The sequence below is a fragment of the Protopterus annectens genome, chromosome 8.part0 (genome assembly GCF_019279795.1).
Source record: "Protopterus annectens isolate FY-2018-M chromosome 8.part0, PAN1.0, whole genome shotgun sequence".
NCBI classification, from domain to species: Eukaryota; Metazoa; Chordata; order Ceratodontiformes; family Protopteridae; genus Protopterus; species Protopterus annectens.
The window spans coordinates 1,836,578,852-1,836,595,800 of NC_056741.1; the positions used below are offsets into that span (position 1 = coordinate 1,836,578,852).

At 44.8% G+C, this 16,949-nt stretch overlaps 1 protein-coding gene across 2 annotated transcripts in view; it reads right to left on the reverse strand.

Moving 5' to 3' along the window:
- Positions 1 to 16,949, reverse strand: part of DRC7 (dynein regulatory complex subunit 7) — a 1,455,099-nt gene that overhangs the window by 1,015,119 nt on the left and 423,031 nt on the right. For both annotated transcript variants that reach the window (XM_044081324.1, XM_044081326.1), the window contains exon 8: positions 16,662 to 16,787. In XM_044081324.1, the coding sequence (XP_043937259.1) occupies positions 16,662 to 16,787 (126 nt within the window). The remainder of the gene's footprint in view (positions 1 to 16,661; positions 16,788 to 16,949) is intronic.

A 16,949-nucleotide genomic window follows, 5' to 3' on the forward strand; every position in this document is an offset into this window, starting at 1 on the left:
AGGAAGAATCTGAGCTATCTGTGCACATCTAAAGAGTGCAGGACCCTTTCCCCCTTATTTTGAGGTTTAGGGAAAAAGGTAGGCAAATTAATAGCTTGGCTGAGAGTCACACTGGACACCACCTTTAGCATGAAAGTTGGGTTAGTCCTGAGGGAGACCCTGTCAGCATGAAAAATGATGAAAGGTTCCACAGCCATAAGTGCTTGTAGCTCAGACACTTGTCTAGCTGAAGTGATGGCCAGAAGTAAGGCTGTTTTCCAAGAGAGAAATTTTAACTCTGCTGAAGCTGCAGGCTCAAAGGGGGGGGGGGGTGAGCTTTTCCAACACAAAGTTAAGGTCCCAAGCAGGGGTAAGGGCTCTTCCTGGTGGCCTTAAATTGCTAACCCCTCTCAGGAACTGTTTGATGAGAGGGTGTGAGAAGAGAGGTGGCTCAGTGCTGTAATGTGCAGAGATGGCAGAGGCATGGATTTTAATGGAAGAAAAGGATAGGCCTCTGAGGAGTGGGTCTGCTAGGTAATCCAGGATGAGAGGTAAGGAGGGCTGTGCTGGCTCAGCTCCTTTAGTCTGGATCCAGGAACAATATATTTTCCACTTGTCAGCATAGGATTTTCTAGTACTGGGTCATCTGGCTTCAAGTATGACATCCAGGAAGCTGGCCACTGGAGGAGAAGTCAAGGAATAAGCCAGGCTGCTAAGTTCAGGGTCTGCAACTGTGGACGCAAGAACTCTCTCCTGCTGAGTCAGGAGAGTTGGAATCTGGGGGAGGTGCCATGGAGGCAACAGGGACAGACTGCGCAGTAGTGGGTACCAGTGTTGGCGTGGCCAGTCTGGGGCAATCAGGATTGCCCTTGGTCTTTCCTCCCTTATTTTGAGTAATACTCTGGTTAAGAAGAGGTAGAGGGGGAAATGCATAGATTGAGAGGTTTGCCCACTGGAAGGATAGGGCATCCAATTTCCAGGCCTTGCTGTGAGGTTCCTTGGTGCAAAATTTGCTGAGCTGGTGGTTGTAGGGGGAGGCAAATAGTTCCACCTTCCGGGTACCCCATTTTTGGGTCACAAGACTGAAGGTGTTGTGGTTTAATTGCCACTCATGTGGGTCTAGGAGATTTCTGCTTAAGTTGTCTGCCAGAGAGTTTTGGTTGCCTGGCAGGAATTGAGCTTGCAGATGAATATGCATGGCTGAGGCCGTGTTCCAAAGGGTCATGGCTAACCTGCAGAGTGGGTTCCCCCCTGCTTGTTGATGTACACATTACTGTGGTGTTGTCGGTTTTGATTAGTAGAGGCCCGGAGAGAGCAGGGATCTGAAAGCTGTCAGAGTATGCTGAAAAGCTAGCATCTCTTTTTGCTTGATGTGCAGATAAATTTGGTTTGGGCTCCAGTGGCCCTGAATGCACCTGCCGTCCAGGTGAGCACCCCAGACATAGTCTGATGCATCTGTGGTTAGAGTCTGGGTGGTGTGGGGTTGTGAAAAGGGAAGTCCCTTGTTGTAGATGCATGCTGCTGCCCACCAAAAAAATCTTTCCTTAGACAGAGTATCATAGGTATAATAGTTTCCAGGTTCTGAGAATGTTGACAGCAAAGGCTTTTTAAGTACCAATGAAGTTTCCTTATATGCAGTCTGGCATATGGAATTAGTAGAATGCAGGAGGCCATGAACCCTAGAGCTTGCAGGATTTTCCTTGCAGATAACTGGGTTCTGGTGGCAAGTTGAGAGAAGCAGCCTGTCAGATAGGCTTGTTTTTCTGGAGTTAGAAATGCCATCTGAGATACTGTGTCCAGGCTTGCTCCCAGGAATACAATTTTTTTGACTGGGGACTAGTTTGGATGTCTTCTCGTTGATAGTGTACCCCAGTGAGGTTAGTAGGTCCTTTACGAATGTCAGGTGCTGTAACAGTTTTTCCTGACTGTCTGCCTGAATCAGGCAGTTGTCCAAGTAAGGGTAAATTTGAATATTTCTTTGTCTGCAAAAAGCGATGGCTGGAGCCAGGCATTTTGTGAAAACTCTGGGAGCAGTGTATAAGCCAAAGGGAAGTGCAGAGAACTGATAATGCATAAATCCTGCCCTGAAATGTAGATATTTTCTGCAAGAACCTCTGATTGGGATATGCAGATAGGCCTCTTTGAGGTCTAGAGTGGCTAACCAGGCATCTCTGGACAGCATAGGGAGAAGCTGCTGCAGTGTGAGCAATTTGAATTTTAGTACCACCAGGAAGATGTTTAGAATAAATAGATCTAAGATTAGGCACCAAGTGCCCTCTTTTCTGGGTACCAGAAAAAATCTGGAATAGATCCCTTGGCTTATATAATCTGCAGGAACAGGCTGAATTGCCATCATGGAGAGCAGGGAATGAACTTCGTTTTGTGCCTCTGCCCACTGGTTTGGAGGAGGATCTGGGAACCCCTTTGGGGTTGGCAATGTGTAAAAATAAAATTTGTACCCCTGGGACACTATGTTGAGGACCCATCGATCGTTGGTGATGGAAGCCCAGTTTTCTGCATGGGAGGCAAGTTTTCCTCCTAGGAGCACAAGCAGATGGGCAGAGGTGAGAGGCAGAATTGAGGAGTCATTGGGAATTCTTTCCATAAGTGGGTGGCTTAGCACTCCCTGGTTTAGAAGTCCATTGCTTAGATCGCTGCATACCCTGAGACTGCTGTCTGGGGGCTCTGTTACCCTTAGGCCTAGTCTGAGGTGGCCTTGAGGGGGCTGGAAAGGACCAATGTTTTGAGGGGCAATGCCTACTGAATCTTTGGAGGCTGAACTTGCAAAAAGCCTTTAACTGTCTGCATAGACTTAGCTTTTTCTTCCGTCTTTTTTAAAACCTCTTCTGCTTTGGTGCCAAACAGATTGTCTTTGTTCAGTGGTGCGTCCAATAATTTTGACATGACGTGGCAAGGTCTGCTCCCTAAGCCAAGCATGCCTTCTAAGTACAGAACCTGTGATTGCTGCCCCGCAGGATGCTTCTAGGGCATCAAACCCACATTGCAGGGTATGCTTACTGATTTGGCTTGCAGAATGCATAAGTTCCTGTAGATTGTTATTCTCTGCACAGTCAGGGAAGGTAGATAATTTTTGTTTAATGTGTTCCATGGTATGTTGCTGGTATTTCAGCATGTGGAACTGATGATTTAATGCTCTAATGGCAAGAGTTGCAGAGGTATATACTTTTTTACCCCCTCTGTTTAAGGCTCGATAATCCCTGTCCAAGGGGGTGGGATTCTTAGCTGTGGTTGCTTTTATTCCTTTAGGCCCTTGGGAGATGACCTCAGGGTCAGCAGTAGGATTTCTGAAAAGAAATGTGTGTGAGTCAGGGACTCTGTAATACTTGTCAGGTTTCCTGGGAGCAGGAGGTAAAGTATCAGGAGTTAGACTGAATTCCATAAATACATCATCCACAACATCCAGGACAGGAGGTATAGCTAAGGATCTGTGCTGTGGTAAATCTAAAAATTCCCTGAGTCTCTTTTTGGACTGAGGATAATCCTGGCATTCCCAATGGAAGTGCTCTCTCAAAGGGTTGGGAGGGTGGCCTAATGGTTAAGGTGTTTGCCTTACAAACACAAGGTGCAGGGTTTGAGTCTCAGAAGGGATAATTGGCTAGGCGTACAATGGCTCGCAAGGGCAGTTAGCCGAGTATGAACCTAAGCATTCAAAGTATGTAGGGTTTCACCAAAAGAAAAATCCTGTGGAGGAGAGGCAGAAGGAATGGATTCCTCTGCATCTGAATCCTCATAAGCAGATAAGGGCATGTCTTCGTAATCAGAAACCTCAGAGTCATCGTACTCTTGGTCAGATAAAGGTGCTGGGGACAAGTCTCTTTTTCTTTTAGCAGGGGAAGGCTGGCTTCCCCTAATCAGCATGATAAGGTCTTCCACCATTTTAAGCATCTGTGATTGTGGCAAGGAAGCAGGCTCATGAGTTTGGGTCGTCAGTCTTTTAGGTGTAGCTTATATTCTGGGTCTTAGAAACTCAGTTGTTTTAGAAAGAACTGAAGAAGTGAAAGAAGTTGCCGGTTTGTGTCGAATATCGGTAGTGCGAAGAACTTCCTCAGAAGCCAGCATCTCCACAGCGGCTCCACCTGCACAGCGGCTCTGGATCCATCCAAGGTAGAGACATCCACAGGTTCCATAGTCAAAGAAGAGTCGCGGCATACTGGACTCTGAATGGGTCTCAGTAGCGGCCTGCAAATTCATCAATGTGGGCATCAGGGGCTGTGAAAGTGGCCTCACTGAGTACCGGCGAACTGGTGACTAGCTTAACGGAAGAGTCGTTGGCAGTTTTGGACCTGTGCAGTCGGTCTCTGTCTTTATCCTTACTTTTTTTCAGAAGATTGGCAGTCGGATGGCTTACTAAAGCCATTTTGGAATATGGAGACTGAGAGCAAAAGTATTTAGCTACGCTAAGTGCCCGACGACAAATAGTTCGGGTGTTGAACAAAGCACAAAACCGGCGGCGAGGGACATCATGGTCTGAGCCTAAACAGGTGATGCAGTAAGAATGGAAATCTTGGTGTGGTATTTGCATTCCATAGGCGAGAGAATTGTTCATTTTTTCTGACATCGGTTAGAGCAAGAAAAAAGGATCCCCAACAGGGTACTTAGTTTTAGAAGACTTCAACTTCAATTTTAGAAACGAAAACTCATGCAAACTGCTTCTGCTTCGGGCTCCTCGGCAAGAAAGACTAATGTAATGGCGTTGGCTGCCTGTTTTTATACCACTGATGACTTGACATCAGTCCTGGAGTGACAGCAACTGACGCAGAAATACTAAGCATCTGGTATCCGGGCCGACTGAGGGCTACCCCTGGCAGGATAACCCAAGTGTGATGACTGCAACAGTGAAACACAAAGAACATCATCTGGAAACAAAAGAGTCTGATCTGCAGGATGAGGAATGGCACCCTGGAAGGAAGGAAGCTTCTCCCACTGCCATCTGTACCACTGAATGATTTTCAGAACTCATTTGTCTGAAACAATCTGTTGCCAAAGAGAAAAAAAGAGATTCAGACCTTCTGGAACAGAAAAGGGTCCAGGGCTGGTGGGGTCACAAGGCATCTTGAATAGTATAGTCATTCTTTCTGAACTGTCCTTGGTTTTGGGAGGTTTAAGACTTCTTTTTAGAAATCCCTTGCCATTTCTTCTTAAATGTCTGTTTACCTGAATTCTTTTCAGGCTGTTTATTCTGTATTTTTTTTTTTTTTTTTTTGCCAAACCTGGATGAGGAGAAAGAAAATCTCTTGGAGAATTTGGTAAAGGAAAGTTGAAAAATCTTAGAGATTCTCTGGATTAACTCCCCCCCCAATCACACTTTTTGATCACCTCTGGGACAAAGAAGCCAAACGCTAAATCTCTATCCAAGGGAGAATTTGAAATCTCATTTTTACATCATCTGGAAGATGCTGAGAAATGCAGCCAAGCAAACCTTCTTAAAACAGTACCTGTAGCTATATTCCTAGAAGTGGTATCAACAGAATCATATACAACTGCAAACAATTACCAGTAACCTGTGCAATAGAAGAAACTAAGTTATTTAAAGCAGATTTTTCTTTGCAAGAAACTGTAGGTAAAACATTAACTTTCACAATTTGTCAGAAGAAACTTTAACATGAGTGTGCCAATACAAAATTCTGAAAATCAAAGCTGAAGATTACACTTTTTCCTATACCTGTATAATTTTCCCATCCTTACTAGAAAGAGCAGGATTGGAATTAACTAAGTGCCTAGCAGCAGCAGAATCAACTAAGGCTACAGCTGCTGGGTCAGGTTTGGGAACAATGTATAAAAATTTAAAAGACTGAGAAATGTATAGATCTTATCTGCCTTGTTAGGGACAGATGGCTGACTATCAGTAAAACTGCAGACAGTAAAACACACATCCTCTAAAGCAGACAGGACAGAAGGAAAGCATTAAGATTCTGAAAAATCATTCTGTAACAACTTGTATTTTCTGAGGGATGGAGAAACCTCAGTGTTCTTCCACTGAAAACATTGGGATATTCTAGGAATAGTCTCAGAGAAAGAGAAATCCCTCAGGGAGAATCAGAAAATGAGCTCCCCTCTGAGTTTGAATCAGAAATCTGAGGACAAAATCCCTGAATCTGTCCCTGCATCTTCCTGTTCAGATTTGGAATACTGAATCTCTTCAGAATAATAGGAGTTCCTTTTTCGTTTATCAAAAACTACTTTACAAGAAGGACTGATAGGCAAAGAAAAGCACTATCCAACTGTTGATTCTTAAAAGCCTCAGAGGAGCATACTCTTCAGTGTCAGTAAAGCTTTGAAAGGCTTTGTACCCAAATTTGTCTTTTAGTCAGTTCAGCTCAAACTGCTTGACAGTTTGGGCATGTAGAAGGTGCCCTGAAGCTTTGGAAGCTGGCGAGCCATTATATCCTTGGCAGGATGTATCTCATATAGCTAAGGCTACTGCAGCAGTGATCAATATGAAGAACATTTACTGTGGGTGGATTACTCTCCAACAGGATATTTGAAATGCTGAACCAAACAGAGGGTGTCTCTTTCGCTTTTATTTGCATTATACTTAGAGACATTCTCAAAATAAATAAATAAATAAATAAATAAATAAATAAGGGACTCACAAATTCAAGGATATAACTGGTATCGTAATCAAGAAAAGTTAGATTTATTTACTGATGATATTACTGTGCAACTCGACACTGTAAAACTCCACTGCCAGTCATGAGCGGACAGGTGATCCGCTGTGGCGACCCCTAACCGGGAAAAGCCGAAAGAAGAAGAAGATTACTGTGTACTAGATTAATCCAGAAAAGGATGTTTCAGTGTTGTTGGGACATTTTCACCCTGCTCATCTTTTTATAATATAAAATAAATAAACTATGTACCCACCCATGAATTGATTCAGCAATTCCCCATTATGGTAGCTAAGGATATCAGTGGAAAGACTAAACGAAAGACGATAAAAATATTGAGACGTTGGAAGCTTTTTATTAAGGATATGAATAGTAACATACACACAGTGAACATGTTTCTTGTTCCTTTAGCTTTTCATACAGAACAGGTGTATTTTTATTAACTTAAAGAGAAGATGCATACCATAATTAATAAAGAGATGAAGAAATTTACTTGTGTTGGGAAGACAACAAGAGTTATGTTTCTCTCCATAGAACAAGGTGGTGAAAGACTACCTAATTTCAAGGGATACTTCAGAGCTGCGCAGTTAAGGTGCATATATATAACACAAGTAGAAGGTTGCCAAAGTGGAAAGGAACGATAACAAAATGGAGGGGGGAATCAAGAAATAAGGAGTGAGTAAGATTTTGAATGCAGGCTCTTAAGAAGAAGAATAACAACTATAAAAATATTAAAACTATAAAGCAGCAGAAAGTATGTTAAGAAGTAAAAAAGAAGTTATGTACTCACCATAACGTTCCATCTGAGTAGATACTTCATTTGTCTGCAACCTGTGGGTAGTCGGATCTGACCTCGGATCCGAACAGGCAGCTTTCCAAGCTCCAAGATCCGAACTCCTAGCTCCTCCCCCTACCCATAATCCCTTACTACCAACCACATTACCTCAGATCGGTTAGTTTGCCCTATAGGTTAAAGACGGAGAAAAAATCTCCAAGGAACAATACCTTACCGAGGTTCGGGGGATGGCAGGGGGGGTCGGTTGCAGACAAATGAAGTATCTACTCAGATGGAATGTTATGGTGAGTACATAACTTCTTTATCTGAAGTAGTTACTTCATTTGATCTGCAACCTGTGGGACAGAGTCCCCAGCTTACCTAAAGACCCTGGGTGGTCCCTACTGAAGGATATTCCGAAGCACCGTGGAGCCAAAGGAAGCCCTGCTTCTGGAGATCATGTCCAGTTTGTAATGAGAAATGAACGTATGGGAAGAGGACCAGGTAGCTGCTGAACAAATATCGTCTACCGGAACTCTAGACCAAAAAGCTGTCGAGGTAGCCACAGATCTAGTAGAATGCGCCCGCATGCCAACCGGAGCTGGCTTCCCAGATGAAGTGTATGCCTGTCTAATACACTGAGAGATCCAATTTGCCACTGTCACCTTAGAAATTGGTTTGCCCATGGCTGACTTAGCATAAGAAACAAACAACTGGTCTGACTTGCGAAAATCTTTAGTCCTATGCAAGTAAAAACGTAGTTGTCTGTGTACATCCAATTTGTGCAATGTGTATTCACCTTTGTTTTGGAAATTCGGGAAGAAAACAGGAAGGTTAATAGTCTGATTAATGTTAGCCTCTGTGGCTACCTTAGGCAGAAAGGAAGGATTAGTCCTGAGGGCCACCCTATCTTTGTGAAAAATAAGGTATGGATGCTTAATGCACAAGGCTTGCAATTCTGAGACTCGCTTGGCTGAAGTAATAGCGACCAAAAAGGCCGTTTTCCAAGATAAGAATTTTAATGGCACTGAGGCTGCCAGCTCAAAAGGTGGTCTTGTTAATGCTTGTAAGACCAAGGTAAGATCCCATGGAGGCACTGCCGGCTTAATAGGGGGCTTTAAGAGAAACACGCCTTTTAAGAAGGTCTTGCATTTTTTTGCTGACACCAAAGAATCTACGCCATCCCCCACATGATAATGAGAGATGGCTGCAAGCTGGACCTTAACGGTGGACGCACTAGCTCCCTGTCTAAAAAGAAGGGACAGGAAGTCCAGGATAGTGGGAATAGGAACCGTAAAGGGATCTAATTCCTTATCCTTTGCCCAGATGGAAAAGCGTTTCCATTTACTGTTGTAGAGCTTTCTGGTGGATGGCTTATGAGCTGCCACCAGAATGGCCTTAACAGGGGATGAGATACCGGGAGTCCTAGCCATTAACTGAACTGGATCAACCAGGCCGTGAGCCTGAGGTTGACCAGGTTCGGAGTGTGGCATTTCGTCGGATGCGAGATTAGGTCTGGTCTGGGGTCCAGAATCCATGGGGTTGCCACACTGTGAGACTGCAGAAAGGGGAACCAGATTTGTTGAGGCCAGAATGGGGCTATGAAAATCACTCTGCTCCCCAACCGACAGGCTTTCTGGATGAATTTCATCATCAGAGGATGAGGAGGATACGCATAAAGGAGACCGGGCGGCCAAGCATGAACCAGAGCGTCCCTGGGGGATTCCCCTCTGGGGGGAACTATCGCGAAGTAATCGCTGCATTTTGTGTTTAGGGGAGAAGCGAAAAGGTCGCAGCGAGGTTGACCCCACTTGAGGAATATCTGCTTTGTGACAGATGGATTCAGAGACCACTCGTAAGGGCTGAGAAATACCCGACTTAACTTGTCTGCTAATATGTTGGACCGTCCCGGAATGTGCGTTGCTATCAGAAAGCGTTTGGTGGAAATCTCCCATTCCCACACTCTCATGGCTTCTCGACACAGGGGGTAAGATCTGGTCCCTCCCTGTTTGTTTATATACCAGACAACGGACATGTTGTCCGTCTGGATTGCACTAGTCCCCAGAGGAAGAAGGTGATGAAGAGCTTGCAACGCCAAAAGCACTGCCCTCATCTCTAGGACGTTGATATGCAATGCAGTCTCTAGAGGAGTCCACGTGCCTTGGACGGAGTTGCCCGTGTAATGTCCACCCCACCCGAGGCAAGAAGCTTCTGTGGTCAACGTGGCTTTGACTGGGGGAATCACAAAAGGTCTCCCTTCTTTGAGATCCTGAGCCTGTAACCACTAAAGAAGGGAGTCCCTGCATGCCCTGCTCAGGGGAATCGGCATGTCTAAGGGATGGAGCGATAGTGACCATTGGACCTGGAAAGTCCACTGTAACACTCGCATTCGCAGACAGGCATGGAGAGAAAGGCCGATCGCTGCTGACATAGACCCTAGCGCCCTCAGGACTAATTCTGCTGGAGGAGCGGGGCTCCGAAGAATGTCTAAGACTTGGAGAGACAAATTGTTCAGCCTGACCGATGTCAGAACCACTTTGGAGATCCGAGTATCCAACCTGGCCCCTATGAATTCTAGGGCTTGAGTGGGGCACAGGCAGGATTTCTTCAGATTCACTGAAATGCCCAAAAGACGGAACAGAGAGAGGGCGTAATCTCTCGCCACAACCAGTAGATGCCTGTTGGGGGCGGTGAGGAGCCAGTCGTCTAGGTAAGGGAACACCTGAATGCCCTGGAGTCTCAGGTGGGCTGCAACCACTGCCATGACTTTGGTAAACACTCTGGGGGCTGAGGTTAGGCCAAATGGAAGAACCCTGAACTGATAATGACTGGCTCCTAGCCGGAAGCGGAGGAACCTCCTGGATCGTCTGTCCATTAGTATATGGTAGTATGCATCTTTGAGGTCTAACGAGCACATCCAGTCGTTCTCCTGCAGAAGGGGGAGAATAGATTGGAGGGTGACCATCCAGAACTTTTCCTTGGGTATGAACAGGTTCAGGGACGAGAGGTCTAGAATGGATCTGAGGTCCCCTGTTTTCTTTGGCACCAAGAAGAACCTGGAGCAATAACCCAACCCGGACTGATCTGGGGGGACGGGCTGGATGGCTCTTTTTCTTAGCAACTCTGAAATTTCCAGAGCTGCGGACTCCCTTTGATGGGGTGGAACATCGGGGAGACATTTGGGTTTGGGGGGTGTGTAAACGGTATAGTGTAACCTCTGGATATAATCCGGAGCACCCATCGATCCTTTGTAATGGACTCCCAGTTTGACAGGTGCTCCGATAATCGCCCCCCGACTGCCTCCAGAGAGGGACAGTCGGGCAAGCCCTCAGGGCTGTTGCGCGGGTCTGTCAGAGAAAGGTTCTCTAGACCCGAAGTTACGCGGCCCCCGGGGCTCTGCCTCTGGGCCGGCGTCCATCTTGTCCTCCTCTGCCTCTAGAGGACGAGTTGTCCGCAGCAGGATGGGATTGCTGAGATTTATGGAACCACAGCTTCTTTTGCCCCCTCTGATTCCTGGAGAAGGATCTTTGGGGGCTAGAGAAGCGGACTCTGACAGCCGACAGCGTCTTCCCATCCTTTTCGCTTTGGACCAGCGTGTCGCGAACTGCTGAGCCAAATAAGGCCGAACCGTCATAAGGGGCGTTCGCGAAGGATGCCTTAAAGGGATCCATGAAGTCACAAAGGCGGAGCCAGGAGTGACGTCGTAAGACCACTCCAGCTCCGCTAGCTCTAGCGGCTCCTTCCGTGGCATGGGAAAGAAGCTGCATAGATGTGTTTGATATGGACTTTAGAGTGGCCATTCGAGTCTCAAAAACCTTTTTGTCTGGGACTGACATGGACTCCAGAGGGGCTGCAGCGTATTCTTTAATTGTCACGCTGTAGCCTAATGGTGTGTGCCATGTAGTTCAGCGACCTTATGGCAAAGGTCGCTGAAGCAAACATCCGCTTCCCAATACGGTCCAATGCCTGGGACCCCTTGTCCGGCGGATGGACTGAAGAACTTTCTTGGGCAAGTTCTTTCCTAGTGGCCACCGCCACCAACATAGCATCAACCGGCGCGCCTTTGGACCAAGAAGGTCTATCAGAGGGAGGGCTGAGGATCTTGTCTGGGCATCTAGGGATAGGCTCCATGGTGTTGGGCTCCTTCCAAGCCCTGGTGGTAATTAAATCCACCAAGGGGTCAGCTGGGGGGGACACCCAGGAGGTAGATGGGCCTGCCTCAAAGGCCTCCAGAAATACAGACTCGTCCATGGAGGGCTTTTGGGCAGACCACCCCCTCTTATACGCAACATTTCCATGATGTCTCCAAAGGAGACATCTTCAGGGGGTGACCTTGGGGAGCCCTCCGTATCATCCAAATCCGTATCCATGGTAATGGACTCAGGGGAGTCCAGGTGCCTCCTTTTGCACTGGTGCTTCCGAGGCACCTCTTCGGCGGGACTGTCCGAAGAGGGCTCGTCCGCAGGGTGGTGTTCCTCCATAGGAACCAACTGGAGGCTTTGGGCAGGCTGTCCAGATGGACTGATGATCAAAGACAGACCCTGATACAGTGGGGGTACGGGTGGATCCAAAGGCCCGGTCAGGGACCTAGATGACCTCGACAGTACCCTCTCCACTACCTCAAAAGCCGAGGGAGATTCACTGTCTCCAGCCTGAGAAAGTAACCTCCTCGGCTCCGAGGATAGGATCGGGGTCGGAGCCGAAGCAATCGGACCCGAGGTAGTGGTATGCTCTGACCCAATGGGTGCCGAAGACACAACCACCCCCTCGGATCCGATGCTCAACCCTCGGCCCCGAGAGCTCAGATCCAACAAGCTCGAAGGTATAGTCGGCGTCGAAGACACAATCGCTATCGGCGCTGACATATCCCCGGGTCCAAAAGGGCCTGGATCCAACAACTCCGAGACCTGAAAATGGGTCGGAGAAGGAGCGATCGGGGCAAAAATGGGGGCTGCACTCCCTCCCAAAGGGGGGGGGGGGCAAGAGCATCCCCATCTGCATCTGGGTCTGTAGAAATCTTCGCATCATCTGATCCATGTCTGCTTCGGAGATGCTTCTTGTAGACCGCGAAGAGGCAGTCGAGGCAGGCCGGGAAAGCCGCCTCGAAGACCTCGAGGGAGACCTATCCTCCTCCTCCGGCTCCGGAGAAAAAGAAGGTGAACGGATCCGAGAGGATGAGGGGACTTCAGAATTTTTTCAGGAGGAGACGAGGGATGAGACTCGGCCCGCCTTTTTGAACTGTGGCCCTCTCTATCTCTGTGCTTCTTCTTCTCCCTGTGGGAAGAAGCACTAGACTCCACAGAGCTGGTACCCGATAAGGGAGGTTGAGTCCTGGGTACAGCTAAGGGAGTAGCCGGCGCCGAAGCTACAGGAGTAGCTTGAACCCGGCTGGGAGAGGAAGAAGAAGCTGATTCCTGGGGGAGTTTTCCCACCAGGATCAGCTTGTTCTTCCTGTCCCTGAGTGCCCGAGGGTTGAAGGCCGCACATATCTGGCAGGCCTCCGATAGATGTGCTGCCCCCAGGCACAAAACGCACTGAGTGTGGCCATCACCTGGGGAAAACTTGTGGCCACACTCAGTACATTTTGAAAATATGGCCTTAGATTCAGCCATAAAGATCTCTCACACACTCACACCCAAACACTAGGGGGGGAGGGGGAGAGATAAAGCTAAACTAAGGGAAGATTAGTTTTTTTTTTTTTTTTTTAAAAGGGTTTTAAAGGGTTTGATATTTAAAACACACACACACAATTTAAACCAAGAAAAAAAGTCTATAAATAGAACAATCTCACCAGGCCAGGAGCTCTTCACTAAGAAGCAACTGTCTTTAGCCGCGGCAAAAAAACGATCTGAGGTAATGTGGTTGGTAGTAAGGGATTATGGGTAGGGGGAGGAGCTAGGAGCTTGGATCTTGGAGCTTGGAAAGCTGCCGGTTCGGATCCGAGGTCAGATCCGACTACCCACAGGTTGCAGATCAAATGAAGTAACTACTTCAGATCAAACGTTAGAAAGGGGAAAGGAGATTTTACCAGTAAAGAAGACTGCAAGTAGAAGCACAGGAAATAGTCAAAAGAGTGCTTGAATCTACTGAAGAAAATTAGCAAAGGAACAAAGGCATTGGGAACAAATGACTATGAAAAGAAAGGTAACAGAGTGGAAAAAAAGCCAAGCTGATGTTAAGACTACAGGTTAGGGATTGTCTTCTCTGCCAGGGATTGACATCAGACTACAAACAAAAACAAAATGATGGGGTTAAGCGGAACACCAGCTCTGATTGAATTTTTAGTTGTGTCCAATACAGAAACTGCTGTTAATTAAGGGATAATTACTAGGGTATATAAAATAATGCAAGACAGTTGTAATGCAAGATTCAATAAGAAGAGGTTAGAAAAGATTCAGAAGACAAAACGGAAAAGCAGTTTACAAAGCAATTGTGGAAATACATCATTTTGGCTCCCAAACATGCAGCAAAGTCCAGAAGGTTTAGGATTTTTGCATGGAAATGTTCTCATAGGTATTTTCATATTCCAAGCAGACTTCACTAAATTCTTTCACAGAGAGACAGCAATTGCTGGAGGTGTAATGAGAAAGACAGAAGTAACTGGGAACATATTTTTTTCGGGTGAGGGGATATAATGAGTTGCCAGGCAATAAAAACTCTCTACAGAGTACTTTGCCAGAAATGTTGAGGGAGCAAATGATTTTAACTAAGAAAATTATTCTTATGAAGTTTTCCGGCGAATCACTATTTGCCCACGAAATAGCAAAAATATGGAACAACCTTCCCTCTGACTTCAGACTACAAAACTCCACACCTTCCTTCAAAAGCCTACTTAAAACATACCTCTTCACAAATCATCTATGCAACTGTAATTGACCCCTTGAAGCCTCATTCACTCACTATTTCTACATCCCATCTGTCCTGAACAACATAAACAACACACTCTAACTATACCTATCCATGTGTGAGCAATAACCTATATATGAGTGTATGTGTGTATATGTATATATGTATGTATATGTATATGCACATATGTATACGTATATACTCTTACATGTATATTTGCTTGAATGCATACATGGAAAATTCAACATTTACATACACTTATTCAATTGCGAAATATCTTGCAATGCCCTACCAAGTTCTTATGTACTCTCACTGTATATTCTGTACACTTGTATTTTCAACCAAAAGGGGGATATCCTCTTATTGTATACTAATGGCTGTAAAGGCTACAATCTGTATGCTACTACTCTATAAAGTCTCTTTTGTAAATTTTTCTTCTCTCTGTAAACTTATCGAGTTTTTCTCCCTGGGACTCTGCTGAAAACGGACACTTGTTGTCCAGTTGGACTATCCTGGCAAACAAATGTTTAATAAATAAGTTAGGATGGGAGTGCTTAACTTAGTCAAATGTTTGGAATATCAAACATCTGTAATGCCAGCAAAAGTGATTGAATAGTAATATAATGCTGAATACCAGCATTACTCTATGGTGGGTCTTGGGACAGCAAGAAGTGAGAATTTTCCCTTTCCCCAAAGTTGTGTAATTAAGGAGTTGGTATATAAAAGTAGAATAGGGTTTTGAGGGTACAGACCCCCACATCTGTTGTGCTAGAGGGCTTGTCACACAGGGGAAAAAACATTTTTTAAGATATTAATATCAATATCTTGTAGTCTGGTTTTGTGTACTTTCAATGTTCTGATGTACACTCACCTAGATACAGTTATGCCTTGTTAACCTTAATGCTACTGGTTTCCAAAAAAACAATTACTAGAAACTGTTAATCAAAATGAAAACCAACCATAACCGAAGTACTGAATATTGTAAAGGAAATAAAAGAACTGGAGGTGGGACAGAAGGAGGAAATTTCATTAATGGAATTTGTGGCAGCAATACGTGTAGTATAATGCTCTAAAGGGAATGTGCAAATTTCTGTAATGCTGTAATGAATTAAAATGGTTAAAAAAGAAAAAATGTATATTGCATGAAATTCATCAAAAATGTGTACAATCGTCTGTCTTCTTTTCTGCAACTGTCTATGTTCATGCCATAGTTTGTTCTATGAATTTAATACCGATTTTATAAAAACAAAAAGTAAAAGTTAAAAAAAAACCTGCATGACCTGTAACAACTGGAAATGTAATCTTCAAAGCAAGAAGGGCTCCTGTAGTCTGTAAGCTTGAGCATTTTTTTTGTCTGTAACTTACTGGCTGTGTCATTAAAAAATATATCACACCATTTAACTAGTTAGCAAAGCTCATAACAGATTTTGTTTTTGATAATATTTCTATTTGGCACACTATGGCTAGTAGGCTACAATAATGTAGTGTCTATCTATATTTACCTGCTATCATTACTGCAAATCTAACTAAAGTCTGTTTCAGTTCTGCCTGTGGTGACCCTGAGACTAAGTAGTGTGTCTATTGCCTTTTGATGTATTTGTTCCATCTAGTGGTTAAGGCTGAGTAGTATAAATTCTAAAGCTATGTCATGCAAATTTGGGCTTTTCCACCATGATCTACCCAGTAATGTTCTACTGTCCCAGTCAGATTCTTAGCATACAATGTGCTATAATGTGAATGTGGCATGTATGTGCATGCTAATGACATTCATCACCTCCAAGACAGGGAGATAACAGAGCTGGTCATCTGTTACTGAGATATATCACAAGGCCAGATCTCAATACCTAAGTGAGTAAATTAACGTATGTCACTACTGTCATAGATGCTCTGCTGTGCCAACAAGCTAAACCCAGTACAACTAAAGTTAAGAAAATGAATGCACAAAAGACAGAGTGATATGGAAATGTGAATTCTCACAGTTCACAGATGCAGTGTTACTCAGTATAACATTGAAATCAGCTTGCAGGCTGTGAGGAAGTACTATACAATTAAGCATGAAATGCAACACCTGAGCTCAATGTAAAGTGTGGATGTGTAAGTCCAGAATGTACTCAGGGACTGTAAAATAGCCTTGTAAGGTGATGTGGGAATTCCCTTAAAGTATGAGAAGGACAAAATGTCATAAGGATAGGAATGAAAGGACTTCTGGGGAGGAACACAGATACTTTGTTATTAAATATGCTGCTGCATCAAAAGACCTGTGACTAAATGTTTTCACCATTGCTTTGGAGTTCTGGAAGAGGTGTGAATTAGCAGAGCAGATCAAGGGTGGGTGTAAATATTTCTTAGAGTATTAGTTGCGACACTGTCATGAACTCACTTCCATGCTTGCTCACAGGATGTATAAACAAAGAAAACCAGGTAGTATAATTTACCAACTCATCATCTGCTTCCTCTTGAAGCTCTTCCTCCTCCATATCTGGAATTGTTAGAAGGGGCTTTCCAGTGCTTAACAACATAAACTCCCATTTTACTGGGTCACCAAGGTCAAATGTAAGGTCCTGAAAAAAATAATGGTTGTATAGTTTAGCTTACTAAAATAATTTTTGAAGTTATGCAAGCAGCAATGTAAAGCTTTATTATTAATTATTTTATACATTACATATTTGAGCAAAAAACTTAACATGACTACTCATCAACCGTGGACGCGCTGCATTTACAGC